The sequence below is a fragment of the Leptodactylus fuscus genome, chromosome 6 (assembly GCF_031893055.1).
Source record: "Leptodactylus fuscus isolate aLepFus1 chromosome 6, aLepFus1.hap2, whole genome shotgun sequence".
Lineage (NCBI taxonomy): Eukaryota > Metazoa > Chordata > Amphibia > Anura > Leptodactylidae > Leptodactylus > Leptodactylus fuscus.
This window is the reverse complement of record NC_134270.1, coordinates 50,906,305-50,930,532: the sequence shown is the minus strand read 5'-3', so window position 1 is coordinate 50,930,532 and position 24,228 is coordinate 50,906,305. Positions and strand designations below refer to the sequence as shown.

General features: G+C 44.3%; 1 protein-coding gene across 1 annotated transcript in view; it reads left to right on the top strand.

Annotated features, from left to right (window-relative positions):
- MEGF6 (multiple EGF like domains 6) overlaps window positions 1-24,228 on the top strand; it is a 267,534-nt gene that overhangs the window by 41,398 nt on the left and 201,908 nt on the right. The window contains exon 3 of the mRNA XM_075279921.1: window positions 846-955. Coding sequence (XP_075136022.1) covers window positions 846-955 — 110 coding nt within the window. The remainder of the gene's footprint in view (window positions 1-845; window positions 956-24,228) is intronic.

Genomic DNA, 24,228 nt, shown 5'->3' with positions numbered 1-24,228 from the left:
ATGGACAAGAAGACTTAAAGATAAATGTTGGTTGACCATTTTCAGATTATCTTCATAGCGCTGCAGGGGTGGTGGAAGCCTTCTTTTCCTGCGCTCTTTCTTATGGTCTGACTCTTCATGTTGTGGCCAACCCTGCTGTACTTAAACTGCAGGAGTAGGTGACAAAGAGTTGGAGTGTCAGGATAGGAGTCCAAGTTGCAAGAACTGTACCTTGTGGTGCCCCCGTACTACAGATCACAGTGTCAGACACACAGTCCTGGGCTCTCACATACTTAGGGCGGTTTGTCAGGTAGTCTAGGATCCAGTTGGACAGGTGATGGTCCACACCACCAAGGTTCAGCTTCTCCGTCAGTAGCCCTGGCTGAATGGTGTTGAAAGCACTGGAGAAGTCAAAGAACATTATCCTCACAGTGTTCCCAAGTTTCTCTAGGTGAGAGAGAGCTCTGTGAAGAAGGTGGATGATGGCATCATCCACCCCAGTGCCCGGCCGATAGGCAAACTGGAGGCGATACAGAGCGGAGCTCACTAGGGGGCATAGGTGTGTCAGGACCAGTCTCTGTAGGACCTTCATCAGGTGGGATGTCAGTGCTACAGGTCGGTAGTCATTGTAGCCCATCGGGTTGGGTTTCTTTGGGACTGTTACCACACAAGATGTTTTCCACAGTTGAGGTACCACTCCCAGCTTTAGATTCATATTGTACATGTGCGGAATAATACCACCCAGCTGGTCACTGCACATTTTAAGAACTCTTGCGCTTATTCATCACCTTATGAAATAATACAGCAAATCTTCTTGTTTAGTTTTATTACCATGCTTATAATGTGCTTTGCTATTGTCTTTGCAGAACAGCGTATTATACTACATATCGTCAGGTATACAGCCGGGAGTATCAGACGGTAAATAAGTGCTGTCCTGGATGGTCACAGCTGAATGGGGAGTCAGGCTGTCAGCACTGTAAGTATAGCTCTGCTCATGTAAATGACACCCTTAACACCTTAAATTGCCATAGTAGCTCTAAAGAGAACGCAAAATGCAAAAGTAAAATAATAGCTGTCTTCATCAATCCACCCAGCAGGAAGCCAAGGACACACTTGCATACAAAAATCACATTTTCACTTTAAGCCTTTATTTAAAGGGGCGGTTTGACTTAGATAATGCCTTTAAATTTGTCCTATTAGAGTATATTGAAATAATGGATTAGGCATGGTTGTTAGGACCACTTTAATAAGCCGGAAGGGAAGATTTCTCCCACTACTTAGTCTATTGATTTCATTGGAAGCCATGTAATCTGAAAAGTGGGGTCTTAGTTGTCCGTTCTCCCCAATCTGCTTATCATTAAAGAGGCTAGCAAATAGAGATTGGTTGTCAATATTAAGTGACCCCTTTAATGTGTCAGTGATTTTCCCCCGTGTCACCAGATCTCTAGTCGTGTGGTTAGCAGCTAATGGCAAATTGTGAAAATATCTATATGAAACCAACCAAAAGGGTTTTACAGTAGAATGGAACTTACTATGGAACCACTGTAAGTTGCAATACGCTACACATCCCACAGACAGATGTTGCCCTGTTTCTAAAAGAAAGCAGCCATGTTTTTATAATCCCCTACAATTTAGGTAAAGGGTTATAGGTAGATAGGTACAACAAGAGGATGTTTGGCCTATCTTTTTTTAAGAAATGTTTGTAAAAGCTCAGAGGGGCGTAAGAAAACCAAATAATATGCCCCACTGATCCTCAACCAATCCTGTTCGACACTTACTTGGTTCCCAACTGGTTTCTACTCTCTGGTCCCATTGTGACAAATAGTGAAGTGACCGTTCAGCCAATCTCTGGCCAGTGCCAAAACCAGTCATTGGCTAAGTAGGCCTTTCCCTTAAAAAGGTTTTATGGAAATTGACATTTCTGGCCTAATTTTACCATAGATTATCAATGTACAGTTGGTGAAGCCTCATTGGTTAGAGTCCAGGGGTCCTCAAACTGCGGCCCGCGGGCCACATGCGGCCCGCCAAGCACTTCTGTCTGGCCCCGCCGACAACGAATGAAGCTCCTGGGGAGCTCGGGCCAGGCCATGGAGCGCACTTCACTTTACCTATTGGAGGGCACTGCTCCCGATGTCTGTGCGACCTGCTCTGCCTCCGGCCCACTGTTTAAAAAGTTTGAGGACCCCTGGGTTAGACAATCTAGAACCCCCACCTTTAGTTTTTGATATGAGGATGTCCCATTAATCTGACTCCCACAATCACACATTGATGGTCCATCCTAATTTACATCTTGTGGTTCCCAATTCTTTTTTTTTTGTTGATGGGTCCCCTTCATTTATTCATCTCAGCGCCAACACATCCCCTCTGGTTTATAGTGTCAGAATGTTTAATATTTGTTCTCTCTGAACTTTTGGAGGCGACTTCTATAACATTTAAATATCACGGAAAGCTGACGATTAATATTAAAATATGCTTATATGTGTTTGAGGAATTCATAGCGGAGACATGAGATGATTTATGACTTCTTAAGCTGGATGGGGTATGGGTATAATTCATGTGGGACGGTTTACAGAAACATAAATCTGTCGAGAGTTGATGCAATTAAAATATCACATTTTTCCACCTCGTTCGGTATAGGAAAAAAAAGGGTAAAATTCTTCGCCAATGTCAAATTTCTTGAAGAACATTTGTAACCACTGTTAACAATATACCAACCGGCTGGCAATGATGGTGAAATTGCTTTACATCATGAAGGCAGCAATTTGGGGATTTACATCAAGCCTTCTAACTGGAATGACCTTATCTTGAAGGGTGGATGGTTTTAGCTGTAGGAAGGGGGGGGGGGTCTTCCGTCTGACCTAGGCCCTAGTATTCGAGATACATCATATGGCTCCTATAATTCAAGACGTTATTGGTTTTAGCCTTCTTTTACACTAGGTTTTAGCATCTAGCTTTTTATAATTAAATTATACTTCCAATGCCTTGTTAGGCTGAATGCTGGTTCATGCTTATGGATCCCAAGGCAGCTGTAGACGACAATTAGAAGTACTATAGTGTAGCCATTGATGCTACCATGGGCTGGGCTCTGTGTATTCACTGTTATTTCTGATTTCATTAAAACACTAAATGAAGAACTGCAGCTGCATCCCCCTCCTCTTCCATCTTCAATACACTATGTAGTATTGTAATAAAATAAGCCAAGGGCATCTATTGGTCAAAAAAGCAGGGACGTTTATTAAAAGAGCAGAACTTGTAGCATATTAAAACTGGATGTGCTGAGAGGTTACATTCAATGGTGACATAAGAGAGGAAGGAAGTAGCTAGCTTCTCCTACTTTGGGATACCAATAAAACTGTCAACATGAAAATTAAATATAGGAAAAGTAAGATAGATATGGGATAAGATTTATTATCCTCCCTGAGACAATAAACCATTTCTTTCCAGATCTCTGTTCTCCTGCTGCTCAATGGCGTCTCTGCTCTGGCTATGTCAACCGGAGCAGCCAATTGTATTTATTGTGACCATCTCTTCTCTTTGCTTCTTTCGTACTAATGGGTACACTCCTTGCTGACATCTGCACATTGACCTTGGATCCATCTTCTGGATTATCTTTGGATCATCCCTGGTACTTCTCTAAGGCTTGGACCACGCTCATGGTATTGACCTTAGACTATCCTTTGACCTACACATCTGTATTTATCACTCTGTGCTATCCTGATATCTGGTGGCATCGATTAGTAACTTCTCTTAGGATTGCATCCATACCTCCTTGAAGGAGTATGAGTGAAAAATTGGAGGGCTTATAGACCCTGCACTCTGGTTATGCTCACTTTTGATGATCATCATAACATAGTCTTATAAGTGTATCTCAGCTTTCCTTACCATATTGTTTCCAGGTCCAGAATTCTGCTTCTTTGTAGCGGATATAGCTCTTTTTTTATGGAGAGAGCTCATAATACCCTGCACAGACATAAAAACCCTTACCCAGTTCAAAATTAGCAGGCTGGTTACTTGCAGCCACCACAAGGGGGAGCTTATGGCATACTCTTTTATTATTGAGTTCTGTGTGTAAACAGTATGCAGTTAACTCATAAGTGCCCCCTAGTGGCAGCTGTGTTTGCCAGAAGGTTATCTCTTACATTTATGTCTATGCAGGGACTTTGGAGCTTACCAGCCCTTATTCTCATGCAGTCAGAAATCCTTAATGCACCTCCAGGATTATCAATGATCGTTGTATTGTTTAATTTGTAAACAGAAGTCTTATTATAGCTGTAATACAGCTAGCTTGTAATAATGCTGGCATTCCTAGGAGGCCTCGGCTTCTCTGGGCCCCCACGCAGTAGCAGTTTTCAGTAAGGAAGCATGCGTCTGCGAGGCTGTGTTGTTTTAGTGATAAATATCTTGGCAGACCCGAACCAGCAAGAAAGTAAAAATGCTGAGGCAGATAACATAAGAATATTGAGTTGTTATTTGGGAGACTGCGTCTCAGAAGTTCAGATGTCACAAGGGTTCAGTGACTACATCTGGCAGAGCTACCTATCCTGCGCTCAATACTGCAGGGTCCACAAAATGCTTTTCAAGATGTGATGATGGGGGGAGCAACATTGCAGAACACAACAGTGACATGACAGCTCTATGGATTAGATGTCCATACAAGCTGTGAAATACATTACCGTAAAAATGCTAAGTGGTGGCAGGTGAGGGCTGTTATGGTAGGCATCAAGTTATTATAATTGACAGGGAAATTACCTGTAAAATGTTATATATGTGAGTCAACAGCCGTTTATCCTATTTAAGGTATTATTAGATGTGTACATGAAGATTGGTCATATACACAGTGTACAGAATACTGTAATACCTGAATGCTGATATCCTAAAACTTGCATCTCAGTATCATCCCTTAAGGTAAAGTCCAGGCATGATGGAAAATTTCTGCAGCTGATTTTGCTGAGAATCCTTTGCAGATCCACAATATATCTTCTTCAAAATGTGCATGTGTTACATCCAAATTTTGTAGCGGATTTGCTGCAAATTTCAACCCATGTATTGTAAAGAGTGAAATCCGCGGCACAAATGCAGGGATTTTACACAAGATAAATGATAAGCGTTCAGCAGATTTGAAGTTCTACCCGTTGTATGCTCACGTTTCTGCACAGGTTTTTTATACTACATGTGGATGCGGTTTTAAAGTCATTTGTGGTTTGTACTGTTATTTGACATAGATCTGTCAGAATCCACTGCAGAAATCTGTGGCAATTTTTCTACACCTAACCTTAAAAAATAACTTCCTAATAAAAATGGAACTGTATTCACACGGTGCTGATTGCTAGTAGAAACAGAAAAGTTGTTTACAGACGTACCCTAATGGCTTAGCTGAGCTCCTATAAAGCAGGGGGCAGTTATAAGAGGCATCTCCAGGGCAGTCTTCAGCACCGAGGATGGTGGCAATCTGGCGCTCAACGTGTCCAGAACTGGCTGACATGCTCTCTCCTGCAGACTCTCTACCTGGCTTTCCAAGCTCACTTGGCCTCTCTAGGTGTTCTACCCAAAATCTGTCGTAATGTGAGCAATCTCTCCATCTCCCTACGCTATCTTCTCTCTCTAAAGTGTGGGAATGGCACTTAATTACCATGACATTGCCTTGGGTAACCTGACCATCATAATACATGAAATAACACAACCAACGAATGTGCTGCACTAACTTTACTAACACTGCGCTCTCGCTGCACTCCCGGGTGTGGTCGGGAGCGGGGTTTAATCCTGCCCGCTGCAAATGACCAACTGTCCAAGTTGTGTGTCCACACCACCTTACAATTCCACCAGCAAAAGAGTGAATACAGTTCTAAAGTGTAACACAAGGTGTAAATCAAGATCAATACATGGCAAGTACCCAGTGATTGCACCAGCAGAATAATGAATGCAGCTCTGAAGTATAATATACACTGTAACTCAGAATTAGTAACTCAATGTATGTAACAGTGACTAGACCAACAGAAGTAAGTGTAGATTTAGAGTATAGTACAGTGTATGCTTCAGGATGAATATAGAATAAGTGCAGTTATATCTACATAATGGTGTTCAAATATGAATGTATACCTATAATGAAAAGGTATATGTAATAGAGGTGTAAAGGATCCAGGTAGTATGAGAATCTATACTGAGATGGGGTGGAACGTCTTAGATTTACCCCATATCGGGGTTCATAATTAACTCCCGAAAGTAATACATCTACAAAAGAACATCACCTTAAAGTGGTTGTCTGCGCAAAAAAAAAAAAAAAAAAAATTAATAGGCTGGCGGAGGTGAAAAAATTGTTAAAAAAATCACACTCACCTGTCCTTGGTGTTCTGGTGTCCTGTCAGCACGGTCCGATCCTGCAGCTCTGGTGTCTTCTTTAAGTGACATTCCTCATTGGCTGTGATGTCCTCAGGAAGGGACCCTGGACATCAAAGATAGTGACATCACGTGTCCATCGCTGAGGCCGCTCTTTGACCTCAGTGGTCATGTGTGACGAGGACGTCTGCCAGAAGACAACAATGGACCGGCAGGAGCGGACCATGCTGGGAGGCATCTGAACATTGGGGAAAGGTGAGTATGATTTTTGTTTTTTACCTCCCGTGACCTATTTAAAACATAAAATATTTGCCCTTTAAGTCCTGAAGCACATGGAGATATAGGCTGGTCTGGTTGTAGGATAAGGGCCCTCTCTTACATATCTGTATGACACAGACCTTAATAAGGTGTCTATAATAATGTCCGTAGTCCCAGCAACACCCTTAGTTGTAAATAAGCAGTATTACAACAATTTAATTAAATTGACGTAATCCCTCATGTATCAGAGAATGGATGTTCCTGGGGTCGTATTATATTTTTGGTGTATTTAAACTATTTTTATCCCTGAAATTGTTATATTTCATATTTTCATGCCAACAAACTGTTAAGATTCCAGATGGAGCCAGAAACACACAACAGATATGTTTATCTTACATACACGAGGGCCAAGATAACGCCTGGAGCATGACAGTATATTATACGTGAGATTAATCTTCTAGTTCCACAGCCGCAGATACATTCACTGACTGGAGAAGACAGACACTTTGTGAAGTCAGACAGATGCCGAGACACCTGAATTGTAGTACAGAGAACAACCTGACGGCCTTCAGCAATGGCGAGGAGATGTTCATTGTGGAATATTTATGTTGCTGTTTTACAGATGTTTATTCCTGCCGAACTAAAATAATGAGAAAATGTGTACAAAAAATCTTAAAGAAAAGCTACATATTCAGAATGTGTTGCACTCTATATCTACACTAAGGAACTTTGCAGGAACTTGATTTTCTTTGATTTCTTAAAGCTTTACTTATTCTTAGGAAATTGATGTGACAATAACAGACAGTTAGTCCCGGGCAACCAGAATCCCCAAACACCGAGGCTAAAACAGTCCTGAGTGTACGACGCTCTCCTAACCGGAGCAGAACCAGGCCCCAGAGGTCTTCGCCAGAGCTCATGATGGTGGAGTTGGACTTGGTAAATTGAACAAAGCGCCGCACACTCAGCACACCCCAAGTAGCAGAGGACCCAAAAAACCCAGAAACACCAACCTCAGCAGATGAAGAAATGGGAGAACTGGTCAGCAAGGAGAGAGATGTTCTGAGGAATGCCAGGAGATAGCAGAAGTACCGCAGGAAGGTCATTCAGGCCAAGTCGGTACACAGAAGGTCACGCAGGTTCCAGGGATAGCCAAAACGAAGTCAATCAAGCCGGGTCGGTACATAGGAGGTCACATGGTAGCAGGAGGGAGAAGAAAATGCATAGTTAGGAGAGCTGGGTCATACACAAGGGGTCACGGAGTAGCCAAGCAGAGGTCAATCAGGAGTAGTCAGGAAACAAGCTGAGGTCATCCACAGGAGGTCAGAAGGTAGCCAAATCAGGAGGTCAAGGAGAGGTCGTCTGGAAGGCAAGTCGAGGTCATACACAGGAACACCGAAGGACAAACAGGAGGTTCAGGGTCAGGATCAAATTAGAAGCACAGGAGGGAGCTGTCACCAGGTAAACTGAACTACCAGCGGCGGGCCGGAGCCAAAATGAGGCCTAAATAGCCTCCGGCCTACCGCTGAGCTATTAACTCCGGAAGTAAGAGTTCCGGTTCCAGGACGAGACTGGAATCCCCCGCCGACTATTGCAGAGGTTCTGGCCTACCTCCACTAGGGATCGGAATCGCCGACCCAGTGCAGAAGACAGAGCAGGCCGGCAGCCTCCGTACAGCGCAGCGGAGGCTCGCACTCAGCTTTATTCATCTTGTTTTAATCTTCCTTTATAATCTGTTTCATATATTATTTTCTACTTTATATTCACCTGAAGATTTTGCTTGTTTTCTTCTCTATTCACACCCAAAGCATCCTTAGGCTGGGGCCCCACATCACATTTCTGTAAATACCACAATGTCAATTATATCTTCAGAAACACTGCCGTTTTCTGTATAGGTATAATAGAGACACAAAGTCCTCAGAGGAAAAACTTGGCAGATTTTCTGTGAAAAACACTGCATAAAAAAGACGCATTGCATTTCCACCATGGTCGTTTCTGCAGCGGTTTTAGGCTGTGGCTCGCTACATGGGCCCTTAGACTAATATAGTTTTTTCATTACCACCCAGAATTTTATTTGCAATTTGAACCCAAAACTTTATCAGTTTCTTCTTTTTTCCATTCACACCTTCTTTTCTTTATTTCCATTCATAGCCAGATCTTTAGGCCCCCTGTACAAAAACATGAAGAGCGGAGGTTTCATAACGCCAATTACACGTCCATTTTAATAAAATACTCATATAATTTTTTTTATTTTTTTTTAATGGACCGTCAAGAAATAGAACTTGTTCTATTTTTATCCATTTTCACAGACAGACCAATAAAAGTGAATGGGTCGATCATTACGGTCCATCAAAACGAATTTGCTTCTGTTTGACAGCTTTTAAAAATGGATGAGTGTGTTAGAGAAAAAAAAATATACGAATGAATGAGGCAAAACGGACATTAAAAATGGACAGACTGTCAGGAAACTGATGAAAAATAAGTGACATGGTGATGGAAAACAGACATTAAACACTGACAGTGTGTATGTTTCCCATTTACAACCAAAGGTTTATTTATCGTGTTTTCTTTGCTATCCATTTTGTCTTTCTAGAGTGGCGGTACGTTGTGGGGGCTCAGTGGTAAGGTCACATGTCTGTCTTTGGGTGTAGATAGGATTTATACAGATTTCAGGTAACAGTAAAACAATAAAAGAGTGAATCCCAACAATGTATACTGTATACATGTGTGCAAGGATCTTCTCAAATCCTACAGCTATTTTCTTTGGTTTATCGTTGAAAGATAATCTTGAGGAGACAGAAATCTTGAGGAGAATTGTAACAAGGTGCATGGTGGGTAGCGCATATTATCTCTGGATATATTGTATTTATCTACACTTTGATGTAGTGGTTTGTGTATGTTGCAGTGCTTTGTTGATATGCATGGTGTCTGCGCCCTTGGGGATGGAGGAAGGCGTCAGGCACAGTAGATTTGGCAGTCTGCCTTCTGCTGATTAGTTGATAGGATGATGTCAGGAACATTAAGGACATTGGGAACAATAGTGCTATGGTAGGGGCTATAGAGCATCCCTTTACCACCAAAGTTTTGGCATCTGAAATGGTAGACGTGTCAGGTTAAGCAATACTCCTATCACTGTAAAGTTGGCCCCACATGGCGTAGAAAAAACACTGCCTTTTATAATCTCTGCAAGGTGGACTAGCAACTCTATCAAATACCAACCACACATTAGGGAAAAGACGCACATAATATAAGTGAAAGCAAAAGGACACCTCTACAGACTTTCTGTGAAAAGTGTTGTGGGAAAAACCGCAATGCATTGCCGTCTCAGTTTTTCCCACAGCGCTTTTTTGCTGTGGCCCACTATGTCTAAAGGCGACATTTCTATTCTTACAAGAGGCCCTTTAGTGAGACTTGCAGCCCCTTGGCACCACTGTTGTCTGTCAAAGAACTGTTGCCTATTTCAGCAAATGTCTATTTCAAGAGTTTTCTGTGTAGAGAAAAAACACCAAATATCTTTCTCTGGAAAGATTATAAAAAGTATATTGGTTCAGCACCTCCTTGTGCATTGCTCAACTCTAACCCCACACCACAGAAAGACCAATCTTGCAAATTAAAATGTAGTGTAAAGCAGGTATGGCTGGGTTCATATTGGTGCCGGAGTCCGTCACAGAAACTGGCGAAAGTTGTTAGAAAGTCCTGTTGCAGTTTTGAAAGTGTGGACACCCAGTGGTCTCTATTAGAGTCAATGGGGTCCACCAGTATCCATGTGTAACCGTTGTCTGAGCAGTCTGGCACGCAGTTGATCAGATCCTCCGAACGACAGAGAGCACTCCGCTAGTGTAAACCTAGGCACATATTGGGAGGAATTTACTAACACACCTACTCCAGTTTTCTGACATAGATGGGGGAATAAATGTGGCATCTCTTTGGTGCACAACACTTTTTTACACTAAAGATCTGTTACATTGTTCCTTCTGTATGCCACTCACCATATTTTGCAAAAATGGTCAGAAAGCAAGGAGGACCGAGGCGACAAATTTACTATGGTTCACAACAGAAAGCTAGCATAAGTTATAACTGAACTGTACACCAGTCCCAAACTGGACAGAGCCTCTTAATAATTCAGGTGCATCTCCTGTCAATAATAAATTTCCCCTTATTGTGCTAGAATTCTGGTGTATTTTCAACGGTAACTCTTCCCCAGTGTTGCAATGTTTGGCTTCTACCTTATAACAGAATATCTACTAGGGAAAATTTTTAATTTTTAATTTTTGTAGAGTAAGGTGAGAAGTAAGACATCTTTTCCATAATGTCTTCTCTGTCCCTAATAGACTCTGTAAAATTTACTGCTTCACGTAACACTTGCTTGAAGACTAATTAAAGTCGGTGGAAATTCCATTCCATTGTTACCCGTCCAAGCGTCTATTTGACAATACATGTATTTTTCTCATTTGGTCCAATTCTCTTTGGAATTTTTTGCACTTTTTTTGTCCTCGAGCAGCTTTTCGCTAAAAATCATTTTGAGATTAACTAATTGGTGAAGAGTCGTTAGAAACACTGGTGTGATGTGTGATCCCGAATCTTCCCCTAACCTGAACATGAAGCCAGTGTCTCATGCGAGGTGCCTGACTGTCAGCGCCTCAGGCCATGCACACTTATAGCTTCCATTATCCCCATATATTCTGGAGAGTCAAGATCAAAGGCAAAGCTGGTTCAGAGGAACACAAGTTACTTTGTTTAATTTAGAGCAAATGTGGGCAATCTTCTCAATGATAGAGGCTTATACAAGCATTCAGCCTAATAGGCGAATGGATCACCCAGGATGTACCTGGGTGTTGAGGTGTTGACTCCTTAAAGCTAAATGGGTTTTATGATCTCAGGTACTATAAGTAAGGCTAATTCTAGTGCTGTCTATAAGATCTCTACCTGCTGTCAGCTAATGGAAACTCTTCTATTTTATACTTAGTCACCCAGACCTTCTGTCACAGCGAGCAGGTTGTTACAATGAACGCCACAGGAGAACAATTTCCTTGCTATCCTATTCAGAACTGCTAGCTCTTAATGTAACCTCTGAATGTAAATGTTCCATTTACCGACAGCAAGATAGTATATATAAAGCTTATTTGTCTAGCCCAAAATTTCACCCCTCCACTATGGTCTAAACTTAAAGCTTAACTAACCTGCCCATTGACATTTCAGGATAAGGTGCTGTGTGTAGGAATAATACAATATATAGTATTTTAAGCAGTTTTCCCTTTTTTAAAGCGCTACCTTTAAAGAGGACCTTTCACCACCACCGCCAATTCCCGTTCTTAGTATCTATTAATAGGCAATACTATGCTGTTATTGGAATATTCTCTCTAGTCTCTTCCGTTCTCGAGCAAGTTAAACTTTCCATTGACATTTCAGGATAAGCCTTCGAAGCAGCAGCTATTAATTTATGTAAAAAGCTGGGCGTGTTGGAGGTGGTGAGAGGTCCTTTTTAAAGCTAAGGCCCTAAGTAGTGGGCCGTAGTGAAAATGCGCTGCGGGAATACCATGCTGGAAATACGTTGAGGTTTCTCCTGCAGCGCTTTTCACAGAAAGTCTGCAGAGTTCTCCTCTGTGGACTTTCTGCTTCATTTATACCAATATGGAAAGTTCTGGCATTTCCGTAACTATAATTGAGATGCTGCGATTTCCAAAAATGCAATAGTTTTGGAACTCGCAATGTTTCCGCATGTACCGTATTTTTCGGACTATAAGACGCACTTTTTTCCCCCCAAATTTCGGAGGAAAATGAGGGTGCGTCTTATAGTCTGAATGTGGGTTTGCAGCATGGCCGCGCTACTGCCACCGCTGGTTTTCTTCAGCGGCAGTAGCGCGGCAATCTGCAGGCCCCGGCGGCTAAGACAGTCCCCGGCATCTGCTGTAATAGACCGGCGGATGCCGGGGAGTGTCTTAGCTGCCGGGGCCTGCAGATTGCCGCGCTACTGCCACCGCTGGTTTTCTTCAGCGGCAGGAGTGTGACAATACTGCAGGCCCCGGCAGCTAAGACACTCCCCGGCATCCGCCGGTCTATTACAGCAGATGCCGGGGACTGTCTTAGCTGCCGGGGCCTGCAGATTGCCACGCTCCTGCCGCTGAAGAAAACCAGCGGTGGCAGTAGCGCGGCCATGCTGCAAATCCACTCCTCCTCCGCAGGTCCCGGCAGTTAGTTAGCCCCGGGGCCGGTCCCCACCGGCCCCATACCTTTAGTGATGCAGGCCGGCTCCTGCACGGTGAGGCCGCAGGAGCCGACCTGTTCCGATGACAGCCGGGAGCCTAATGAAGGCTCCGAGGCCTGTCATAGATATATATTACTATCGCGGCTGGTCTATGACCCTCCGCGATAGTAATGCATAGAATCTCCCATAGACAGCAATACACTTGTATTGCCGTCTATGGGACTTGCAATCAAATGATTGCAGGTTCAAGCCCCCTAGGCGGGGGATAATAAAACAGTAAAAAAAAAAAAAACCACTTAAAAAAATATAATAAAAAATAAAATAAATAAAAGATTACCTCCTTTCCCTAGAATACATATAAAAGTATAACATTACTGTGAAACATATACATTAGGTATCCCTGTGTCTGAAAATGCCCGGTCTACTAATATTTTTATGTACAGTGAACGTCAAAATCAAAAGTGCTAAACTGCCGGGTTTTTCTCTCTGTTTTGCCTCTGAATTAAATAAAAGGTGATCTAAGCAATAAACATTTCCCAAAATGGTATATCTAAAAAGTACACCTGGCCCCACAAAAAAAAACGCCCTATACATCCCCGTACAGCTGCAAGGTCACCTGTCAATGTGGCCTTGCAGCTGTTCCAAAACTACAACTCCCATATATTAAATATTTTACCATTTTTTGCCTGAAAATTTTTTTTCCCTATTTTTCTCCTCCAAAACCTGGGTGCGTCTTATAGTCACAGTGCATAAAATACGGTATTTTATGCAATGTGTGGATGGGATTTGCCACTTTGCTAGACTGTAAAACGACGAAGCCTTACAAGCCTAATTGTCAATTTCCCCTGGAACTGGTCTCAGAGTGTACAGAGACCAGCTGCTATAATGTCTCCCATAATACACACGAAAAGGTGGAGATCCTGCTCCTCTGTCTCTCTCTCACATGTCCTCAGAAGCAGCATCATGGAAGCCATTATACTGCAGTATAGCTGTGAATTTACACCATGGTGAAAAAAAACATGAGCATGTCTAGAGCTCTGTCTTTTTCCACCAGTTCACTCCTCCCCCTCCCCTCTTCATAGATTTCTATATGCAACAGCTGCTGCCTGATTTCTCAGAGCTTTGTGCATATTTTATCACTAAATTCACAGTGTGATCTGTGCATGAGGCAATGGGGAAGGAAAGAAGTCACTGTCATCTTTGTGTAATAATATATATTATCAAATTAACTTTCTATATTCTTTTACTCATAGCTTATGGAGCAGTAGTTCATAGGGATCAGAGCTGCATTACAGGTGCACAGCCACGATACATTGTAAGGAGCTCTCTGCTTCCAGCTTTGTACACTGTATAGTACTTGGCCTGGCAGCCTTCCCTAACAGCTGGTCAGTGCAGGGGCTGGGTGTTGGCCCCCTATTGGTCAGATGTTGAAAGCATCACATAAAAAAGTCCGATAAAGTTCTTTAAGTGGTTAATGTATGGTAGTATTATATGTACACCATATGTCCTATGGCTACTTTATATCAGTAAGTCCCACACACAAGTTTGCCACAGATCTTGATTCAGTCTTGATATTTGTTGCAGAAAGATAGTTTTTAGCCATTCTTGAGTTTAATCTCTTCCTGAGAACATTGAGTAACCATGAACATGGTCAATGTTGCAAGTCCCTAGTGTCTTGTCACCCAACTTTTCCAAACTTGCTTAATTCTTCTACAACATGGACAAAGCATGTATCACTTTATACCTAGGCAATGTGGGAAGGTAGCTTGGGAGCAGCAATGGTGTGGATCCAAAGAGTCTAAGACAGGGACACAAAATATGCAGCAAACTCGTTTATTTAGAAAAAAAACAGGAAAATAAATAAACCTTGCCTTCAGGCACAAAATGAGCCAAACAAAATAGAGCTTTAACTACAGGCAAAAACAACACAAAATCCTGCTAAAAAACTAAACAGAAATGATAACCTAACTATACGTGTGGCTTACTACCAGCCACACAAACAAACAGTGGCGGATCCAGGGTTTGCGGGGCCCTGGGCAATTGACTTTGGCGGGGCCCTACGCGCAGCGTGCCGCAGCAAATTAGGCCCCGCCCACTTTTATGTTGACTCCGCCCAATCTCATTCATTTTTCATGTGATTCCACACAGTATAATCCTCCTACAGTCACCTGTAAATTATATGTCCCCCCTCCATCTCTCCCCATTTTCATATACACCCTTCATCTACCCCTAGTTTCATGTCCCCCCCTCTATCTCTGCCCCAGTGTCATGCCGTTCTCCCCCCTTCATCTGCCCCAATGTCATCCCATTCTCCCCCCTTCATCTGCCCCAGTGTCATGCCATTCTCCCCCCTTCATCTGCCCCAGTGTCATGCCATCCCCCTTCATATGCCCCAGTATCATGCCATTCTCCCCCCTTCATCTGCCTCAGTGTCATGCCGTTCTCTCCCCCTTCATTTGCCCCAGTGTCATGCTGTTCTCGCCCCTTCATCTGCCCCAGTGTCATGCTGTTCTCCCCCCTCCATCCACCCCAGTGTCATGCTATTCTCCCCCCTTCATCTGCCTCAGTGTCATGCCGTTCTCCCCCCCCCTTCATTTGCCACAGTGTCATGCTGTTCTCTCCCCCTTCATCTGCCCCAGTGTCATGCCGTTCTCCCCCCCTTCATCTGCCCCAGTGTCATGCTGTTCTCCCCCTTTCATCTGCCCCAGTGTCATGCTGTTCTCCCCCCTCCATCTGCCCCAGTGTCATGCTGTTCTCCCCCCTCCATCTGCCCCAGTGTCATGCTGTTCCCCCCTCCCCTTCATTTGCCCCCCAGTTTCTTTGGGCCCCCTCCATCTTTGTCCCCAGTTTCATGCCGTTCTCTCCCCACCCCCTTCATCTTCCCCAGTGTCATGCCGTTCCCCCTCTCCCCTTCATTTGCCCCCCAGTTTCATGGGCCCCCTTCATTATGTTCCACCTTAATATTTAATACAAAACAAACACACTCACCTTCTATCACTCACCTTCCATCGTTCCCCCGACGCTCCTCTCTCTCTCTCCAGTCACATACGCGATGCAGGAGCTGTGACCTCAGCTCCTGCTTAGCTGCGGCCCGGCTTGCGTGTGTAAGCGTGATGTGATGACGTCATCGCGCCTACAAACGCAAGCCGGGCCGGAGCTTTAAAGCAGGAGCTGATCTCACAGCTCCTGCTTTAATCGCGTATGTATTCCAGCTCATCGGCGGACGGACGCTGATGAGCTGAAATCGTGACAGGCAAGTGCCGGGGGGCCCCCAGAGGCTCTGTGGGCCCCAGCACTTGCCCGACTATTCCGAGGCTGACCGGGACCATTTTGTTAGGGCCGGGCCGTGGGACCCCGCTAAGCGCGGGGCCCCGGGCGGTTGCCCAGCTCGCCCGGCCCTGGATCCGCCCCTGCAAACAAAACAAGCACAATATAGTCTCACCGGACTCGGGGTTACAGGACAGACCCAGATGCCTCCTCTCACTCAGTGGCGGATCCAGGGTTTGCGGGGCCCTGGGCAATTGACTTTGGCGGGGCCCTACGCGCAGCGCGCCGCAGCAAATTAGGCCCCACCCACTTATGTTGACTCCGCCCGTTCTCATTCATTTTTCATGTGATTCCACACAGTATAATCCTCCTACAGTCACCCGTAAATTATATGTCCCCCCTCCATCTCTCCCCATTTTCATATACACCCTTCATCTACCCCTAGTTTCATGTCCCCCCCTCTATCTCTGTCCCCAGTTTCATGCCATTCTCCCCCTTTATCTGCCCACAGTTTCATGTCCCCCCCGTCTCTGCCCCAGTGTCATGCCGTTCTCCCCCTTTCATCTGCCCCAATGTCATGCCATTCTCCCCCCTTCATCTGCCCCAGTGTCATGCCATTCTCCCCCCCTTCATCTGCCCCAGTGTCATGCCATTCCCCCCCTTCATCTGCCCCAATGTCATGCCGTTCTCCCCCCTTCATTTGCCCCAGTGTCAAGCCATTCTCTCCCCCTTCATTTGCCCCAGTGTCATGCCGTTCTCGCCCCTTCATCTGCCCCAGTGTCATGCTGTTCTCCCCCCTCCATCCACCCCAGTGTCATGCCGTTCTCGCCCCTTCATCTTCCCCAGTGTCATGCCATTCTCCCCCCCTTCATTTGCCACAGTGTCATGCCATTCTCGCCCCTTCATCTGCCCCAGTGTCATGCTGTTCTCCCCCCTCCATCCACCCCAGTGTCATGCCGTTCTCGCCCCTTCATCTTCCCCAGTGTCATGCCGTTCTCCCCCCCCCCTTCATTTGCCACAGTGTCATGCTGTTCTCTCCCCCTTCATCTGCCCCAGTGTCATGCCGTTCCCCCCCCTCCCCTTCATTTGCCCCCCAGTTTTATGGGCCCCCTTCATTATGTTCCACCTTAATATTTAATACAAAACAAACACACTCACCTTCTATCACTCACCTTCCATCGTTCCCCCGACGCTCCTCTCTTCGCTCTCACTCCAGTCACATACGCGATGCAGGAGCTGTGACCTCAGCTCCTGCTTAGCTGCGGCCCGGCTTGCGTGTGTAAGCGTGATGTGATGACGTCATCGCGCCTACACACGCAAGCCGGGCCGGAGCTTTAAAGCAGGAGCTGAGCTCACAGCTCCTGCTTTAATCGCGTATGTATTCAGTTCATCGGCGGACGGACATCGATGAGCTGAAATCGTGACAGGCAAGTGCCGGGGGGCCCCCAGAGGCTCTGTGGGCCCCGGCACTTGCCCGACTATGCCGAGGCTGACTGGGACCATTTTGTTAGGGCCGGGCCGCGGGGCCCCGGGCGGTTGCCCGGCTCGCCCGGCCCTGGATCCGCCCCTGGATCCGCCCCTGCTCTCACTCCATGAATCTGCACTAGAATACAAGATCTGCAGCCTTTTCTGGTCCAGTAATAAGCCAAGGATCTACACCTGGAACTGAGGCCTACTCAAGACCGCACTGGACCACAAACCTGGGAGAGATATAGCGAGATTCCAGCATTCTGCCTGTCACCTTCTCATAGCAGCTATAACTTTTCATAATCATCTTGTATCAAGTTGTTCATACTGGAAATACTGTTGTTACTCAGCTTTATCAGACTTCTGAATGGCAATTTGTGTTATTCTCTCTATATCACTGCATACAGGTTTTCAATTCTGGAGCCATGAGTGACAGAACCATAGCAATGGCCATATGGGTTATTACTCAGCTTTTCCAGATACAGTTAGTACTAAAAGACTCTTAAGCAGAAGTAAAGAACTATATACATTAGAATATTATGATATTAAGGGAAAATGTCCATAGATAACCATTTTCCAGGTTCTAAGTAGTGGCATTGATCAGAAGCTCCTTGGCATCCCGGGTATAATTTAGATTAAACTTTAAAGGGGAAGATACAAGAGAAGAAATTGCGCCATAGTTATTCACAGGTTGTATGTGCTATTGCAGCGCAGCCTCCATTCATTTCAATAGAGCTGAGCCACAATACCAATGGATATATTTGCAGATATAAAGTATCTATGTTTTTCTAATCCTGTGTAATGCAGGACACTAGTAAGGTCTGGCTGATCTGGAGCCAGGATGGGATTTACACTTTTAGGGGGGTTGGCAAACCCCCTTCCTTCTTTGCTGTTTCCGCCCATTAACATTCCAGCTGGTCGCAACGGAGGATTGACAGAGTTCCAGCTCCCTGATCTGTGACAGCGCACTTTCTTATACTGTATGGGGCTTCTGTGCTTCTGCAATGCAGGGAGATGTTGCTCTCAGCCGTTGCCTATGGGAGATGAAGCGCCTGCTGCTTGTAATGTCTATCGACCTGCTGGGTTACATACTCGCATTATCCCCTTTCCTATTAAGGACCTGAGTTGCCAGGGGGTGGGAAAGGGGTACAAGTAACTCACAGGTAGAAGAAGGAGCTTCTGTGGTAAACAGCTTGAAACAAAAAAGAAATGATTTTAGAACCTTGGAGTGGGGATAAAGATATAGTGAGAGGATCAAACACGAGTCAAAGGGTAATGTTGCCCGAGGCTGCGACACGGCTTCACAGGAATGTCTGCTGGCTCCATTTTAATGTTCTTGTCTGGTGGTTACAGCGAATCTCAAATGTGAGGGAAGGGAATGGGATTTGATTTTAAGCCTCAGTCAGAGCAGAACAGTGAATGATAAGAGCGAGCGCTACGACCGCCGTTCGCCTTTATCAACGTCGACGCTGAAGGTGCTTAATTTCATTAAGTTCAAAGACCTTGACTGTAACGTTCTAGGAGCGGATGAATCTTAATGCGGTGCATGGAAGCACTGAAGTTGGGTCTGTGAAGGAGTAAAACTAAGATCAGTAGGAATATGGAAGTGGAAGCCTTCGGGAAGAGAAAACCATGGAGGCATCTCTATTATAGGAGTTAGGCAGCTGCAGGGTGTGCTGAGACAAGATTGACATTGGGGCCCTGGAGTCCATGCTGCTCCAAGGCCCGTCTACCACTTAAGCAGACACACGTATAATAATTAGCACTCTGTCTGATTATAGGCCCTGGAACCATTGGAAACAGTCAACATGTCTGTTGACAGACACACCCCTTTTTGCTTATCCGATCTTTTGTTATGTGAAAGACATCACTTGTTTAATGCAAAACACCACATAAGCTTTGGCAGAAACTGAACTAGCAGGAGATGCAGGTCAATGTGAGTTTACAGTCTTACTTTATAAATTCTTGAGATGACCACTTTCATACGCCATAGTGCATTTGGCCATCATAAAGGAAGTATCCAACTTGTGAGCCATCTCTGTTAGTTTTACAGGAAAGTTTCCAAGAAAAAGTATCTCTCGCTATTGGCTATTGGTTATTGGCTCTAAGGCTGCTTTCACATCTCACCGAAGTACAACATTTTCATCTGGTGGGTTCAGTTTAATAGAATGGACAACATTCCGTTATAATCAACTAGCCTCTGCCTGCGGGTTGTTGGAGTGGATGATCCGCCTATATTCAGCAAATTGCTGCCATCGATGGTTTGCCTGCTCTGGCGTTTTGGCAGCTCTTTGTCAGCTGTCCTGCTGCTGAACTTGCTCTTCACACCATGCCTATGATTGTTCTGGCATCTCATCTTACTGGGACGCCATATATAATGAGCATGTTGTTGGCGTTGTTGATCCGCCTGCTTCGGCATTTCGGCAGCTCTCAAGTTGGCCTGGCACTGAAGTTGTTATTCGCACCCTGTCTGTAATTGTTGCGGCATTTCAGCAGCTCGCTGCAATGCCATATAATGCATGTGTTGTTGGCGTCGATGATCTCCCTCAGCTCTGCTTGAGGAGAAGTCTGTGACTTCTGGCTACCATCATAGCTCTTGTTGTTTGCAACAAATTAGATTTTCTTTTTCCCGGCATGTTTAAAATTGACAAACTGCCAATTTGGAATAAAGGTGTTTGCCCATGTCAGTTTGTCTGCATTTCCTGGAGCAGATCAGATAATATACAAATGTGCGTACACAAATCATTGAGGGTTAGTGTGTGTTTAAACAGAGAGATAACAGACCTGGCTGAGTTAAGCTGCTGCAGGAGCAGTGTAATATAGTATGTGAACATAAATTCATAACAGTCGTAAAACCGTGTCATTTACCGGGATAAAAAGTAGCCTATGTGTTAATCAAGGTTACAAACTATCTATGTGCCGAATTTTATTCAAATCCGTTCAGCAGTTTTTGCGTGATTGAGGAACAAACATACAAACATACAAACTTACACATTTATAATATTAGTAGTATAGTATAGATTCTTTTAGCCATGTTTGTGTTCGCTGTTTTAGAGATCTGTATTTCCGTTGTTCTGCTCTTCTGATGGGCCAGAACAACAAACACACAGGAACTGATGGGAACATAGTGTTATATGAATGTCTACCAATGTTATTTTAATCTAATAGGGATCCAAAATTTGTGCTACATATTTTCTTTTTAATATACCTTTATGTCAGAGTTAAATTTTATGTAGAGTTTATTAATGTGAAAATTATTATAACCATTATTATTATTATGCATTATACTCCCTTTTAACAATATACGCACGTTAGCTCCCCTTTCACGTGGTTACAGGCAGCCAATATGTAGCCTAAACAGTGTTTGTGTATAGAGCTGCAAGTTTTTGCAGTTTTGTGCTTCCCTCGACACTATTTAATAATGGTAACCCACTAAACTAGGAGGTGTATGGTGGTTGGGATGTGGCCTACCGCTGACTGTCCAATTTACCATCACTTGCACCAGAACTTGGCATCAATCATGGCAAACTCTATGCCGGCATTGGTTAGATTTCCTTTATGTGGCATATTTTATGTACAGTGTACTATGGCGGTGCGTAAAACACTGGCCTTCAGGGAACGTGAAGCTCTTCATTAGCTCAGAATTTGGACTTGAAGGTGTTAAAAAGTGGTTATTGACTATAAAGCGATAGCTTTGTAATAGTTATTATCAGCAGGCTGTGAATATACAATATCGGAGCACAACCATCCCTAGAACACTGAAGTGTATCTGGATAACCTTGGGACAGGCAGTAATATAATAAGTGTATTATACAGAGTTGATTTTCTGTGACTTGCCCTTACACCCCAGGACGGCTGCATCCAAGCAGAGTACACAGAAGTGTTATAAGAACAATGGACTGACTCATTTGGCCTGAGAGCAGGATTAGACATTGATTGGTGACACCGCACTCGGTCTCTAAGTGGCGATTGGATTAGCCCTGCCTGAGTCGGGTGCTGTGTACGTTACTATTGCACGGCAAAGTCATGTCGAGCCATCAGCCTTGCGGCTCATTGCGATGCCTCATAGTATCTGTGTCACAAATGGAGGGGGCTTTAAACACAACAGATGGCACAGCACAATTCCATTGAGCTAATAATCACAGCGACCATTTGTCAGTATAACGGCTAAGCTGGAAATTAAAGAGGAACTCCGAACGGTAATTTCCACATCCTCAATTGGCCATTATGGTATTATTGAAATAAGAAGTGAATATTGTGACCTTAGATTTATTGGGTATATATAACTTCAGTGTGTGAAGCAGGTGGTGATGCGCTGGGGAAGGGTAGGAGAACATTTACCTTGCACGGCCATTAGTTTTCTTGTATAATTGCAATAAAAAAATCTTTGCTGAATGTTTGCTGCAATTGTATCCAGTGTAGTCAATCCACTGTGAGCTTAACACATCAGCATCACAAATCTCCCTTATCATACATGTATATACATACATGTATATACACTGCACCATGTACCGTATACATGTATGTACAGTAACACCCGAGACTAACTATGTGAAGATGATGCCTTGGAGAAGGTCCAACATTGCTTCCACTCACTCCTCTTTGTTATGGCTTTGGCGCAAAATACTCTTACAGGCCCTAGGCCGGCAGTGCTGAGTGGGTCGTACTTGGGTGTTGTTGAACATTACCTTCAGGGTTCTCCCTCATATGTATTGGTGTTTTGGGGTGGCCTTGGTATTGAGAGTGAGTTAGACACAGAAGATACAGCTCTACTCTCATTCACTTAAATAGGGGCAGAGCTGATCCCATTTATATACCTGGTATAAGACTTCTGGAAGACAAAACAATAGTTCAATGAAAGGTTCAGGTGTCAGACCCTGACCGATCTGATACTGATGACCTATCATGTGGATAGGTCATCTGTATCCAATTTAGTATGTCTTGGACAACCCCTTATAGGCCTCGTTCACATCTGCATTCGGTATTCCGTTCAGGGAGTCCACATGAGGACCCCTGAGCGAAATACCGAACACACCTGGAAGCGCTGTGCAGTAAAAGCACACGGACCGCATAGACTATAATGGGGTTCGTGTGCAGGCCGCACGCTGCCCACACGAATCATGCGGGCAGGAAAGTAGATTGTGAACTACTTTCCTGTCCGCATGATCCCTGCGGAAATTTGGCGGCAAGCACACGGACCCCATTATAGTCTATGGGGTCTATTTGCTTTCACTGGCCCAGCGCTTGCAGTTGCGTTCGGTATTCTGTTCGGCGGGTCCTCATGCAGACTCGCCCGAACGGAATCCAAACACAGATGTGAACGAGGCCTAACTTAAAACAGATTGATCAGACTGGGAGTAATTGTTGATAATAAACTAAATTATAGTATGCAATGCGAGTCTGCTAGTCCCAAAATCAACCTTAAGAAAGGCATAGACTCTTGAGAAGAAAACATTATTTTACCCCCCCCCCCCCCCCATAAAGTGACTGATGTCTTGGGCACCAGTTCATAAAAAACATCACAGAGCTGGAGAGAGTTCAAAGAATATACTGTATGGTATGGCAAATCTATTGTATGAGGATAGACTATCAAAACTAAATGTATTTAGGCTAGAGAAAAGAAGGCTTATATCTTATATATCTTTTTATAAATATATAAGGGGTCCTGATAAAACTCAGTACGATAAATTATTCTTTCAGGAAACCAAGCAAAGAACACAGGGTTACTACTTAAGGTTAAAAGAAGTCATCCAGTATCTGTCAAATTGCCAGCAGGGGGCAGGATAGTTGTCTGCAGTAATACATTTGTCGAAACTTTCCCTGTCAGTTCCAGCTATTTGTCATGGGCCCTGTCTCATGCAAAAGTATTTTGTTTTGCTATCAGACACTACCTATTGGATTAATAGGTAATGGGTGTCATTATATTCCCCAGTCATCGATCCTCTACAGGTCCACCTTCCGTGTGACTCCAATGGCACACATTACATCCAAATGCTGAAAAAGCTCAGGATGTGATGTTCTGATGTTGTTCAGTGTCAATATGTGATGGCAGACTGGAATCACATGGGAAGCGGGCCTGAGGTGCATTGTGCATTGCTTAGTAGAGGCCATTAGCTATTGGAATAATCCAGTAGACAGCCATCAATTGTCACTGTGTGGGGGCCAGGAAAGGGGGTAGTATTAGACTGTGTGGGGCTAGTAAAGTAGGTGTTGTATTGTATAGGGGATACTAAAGGTGAATTATAATGTATGCGGCTAGTAAGCAGACATTATACTATGTGGAGGTGAGTAAAGAGGGACATGTTGTGTGTGGGCCGGTAAAGGGGTATTATATTGTGTGGGTGATACCAAGGGGGCATTATACTGTGCTGCACCACTATTGGGGCATTATTCTTTTTGGGGACCACTAAGAGGGCATTTTAGTGTACGGGGCCACAAAAGGGGCACTATACTGGCAGAACTAAGGGAACTTTATACACTGTCTACCAATAAGTATTTGGACACCCAGTAAAGTTCTGTGGAGGTGGAGTTATGGTCTGGGGGTGCTTCTCCTGGTATGGAATAGGACCCTTGGTCCCAGTGCATGTTAAACTGAACGCAGACGCCTATTGCACTACTTTAGATACCAGTGTGCTTCCTACATTATGGTGGTTCTATGGGTCGGACCAATGTTACTTCCAGGATGACAACGCCAGCTGTCATGTAGCGAGGGCTACCATGGC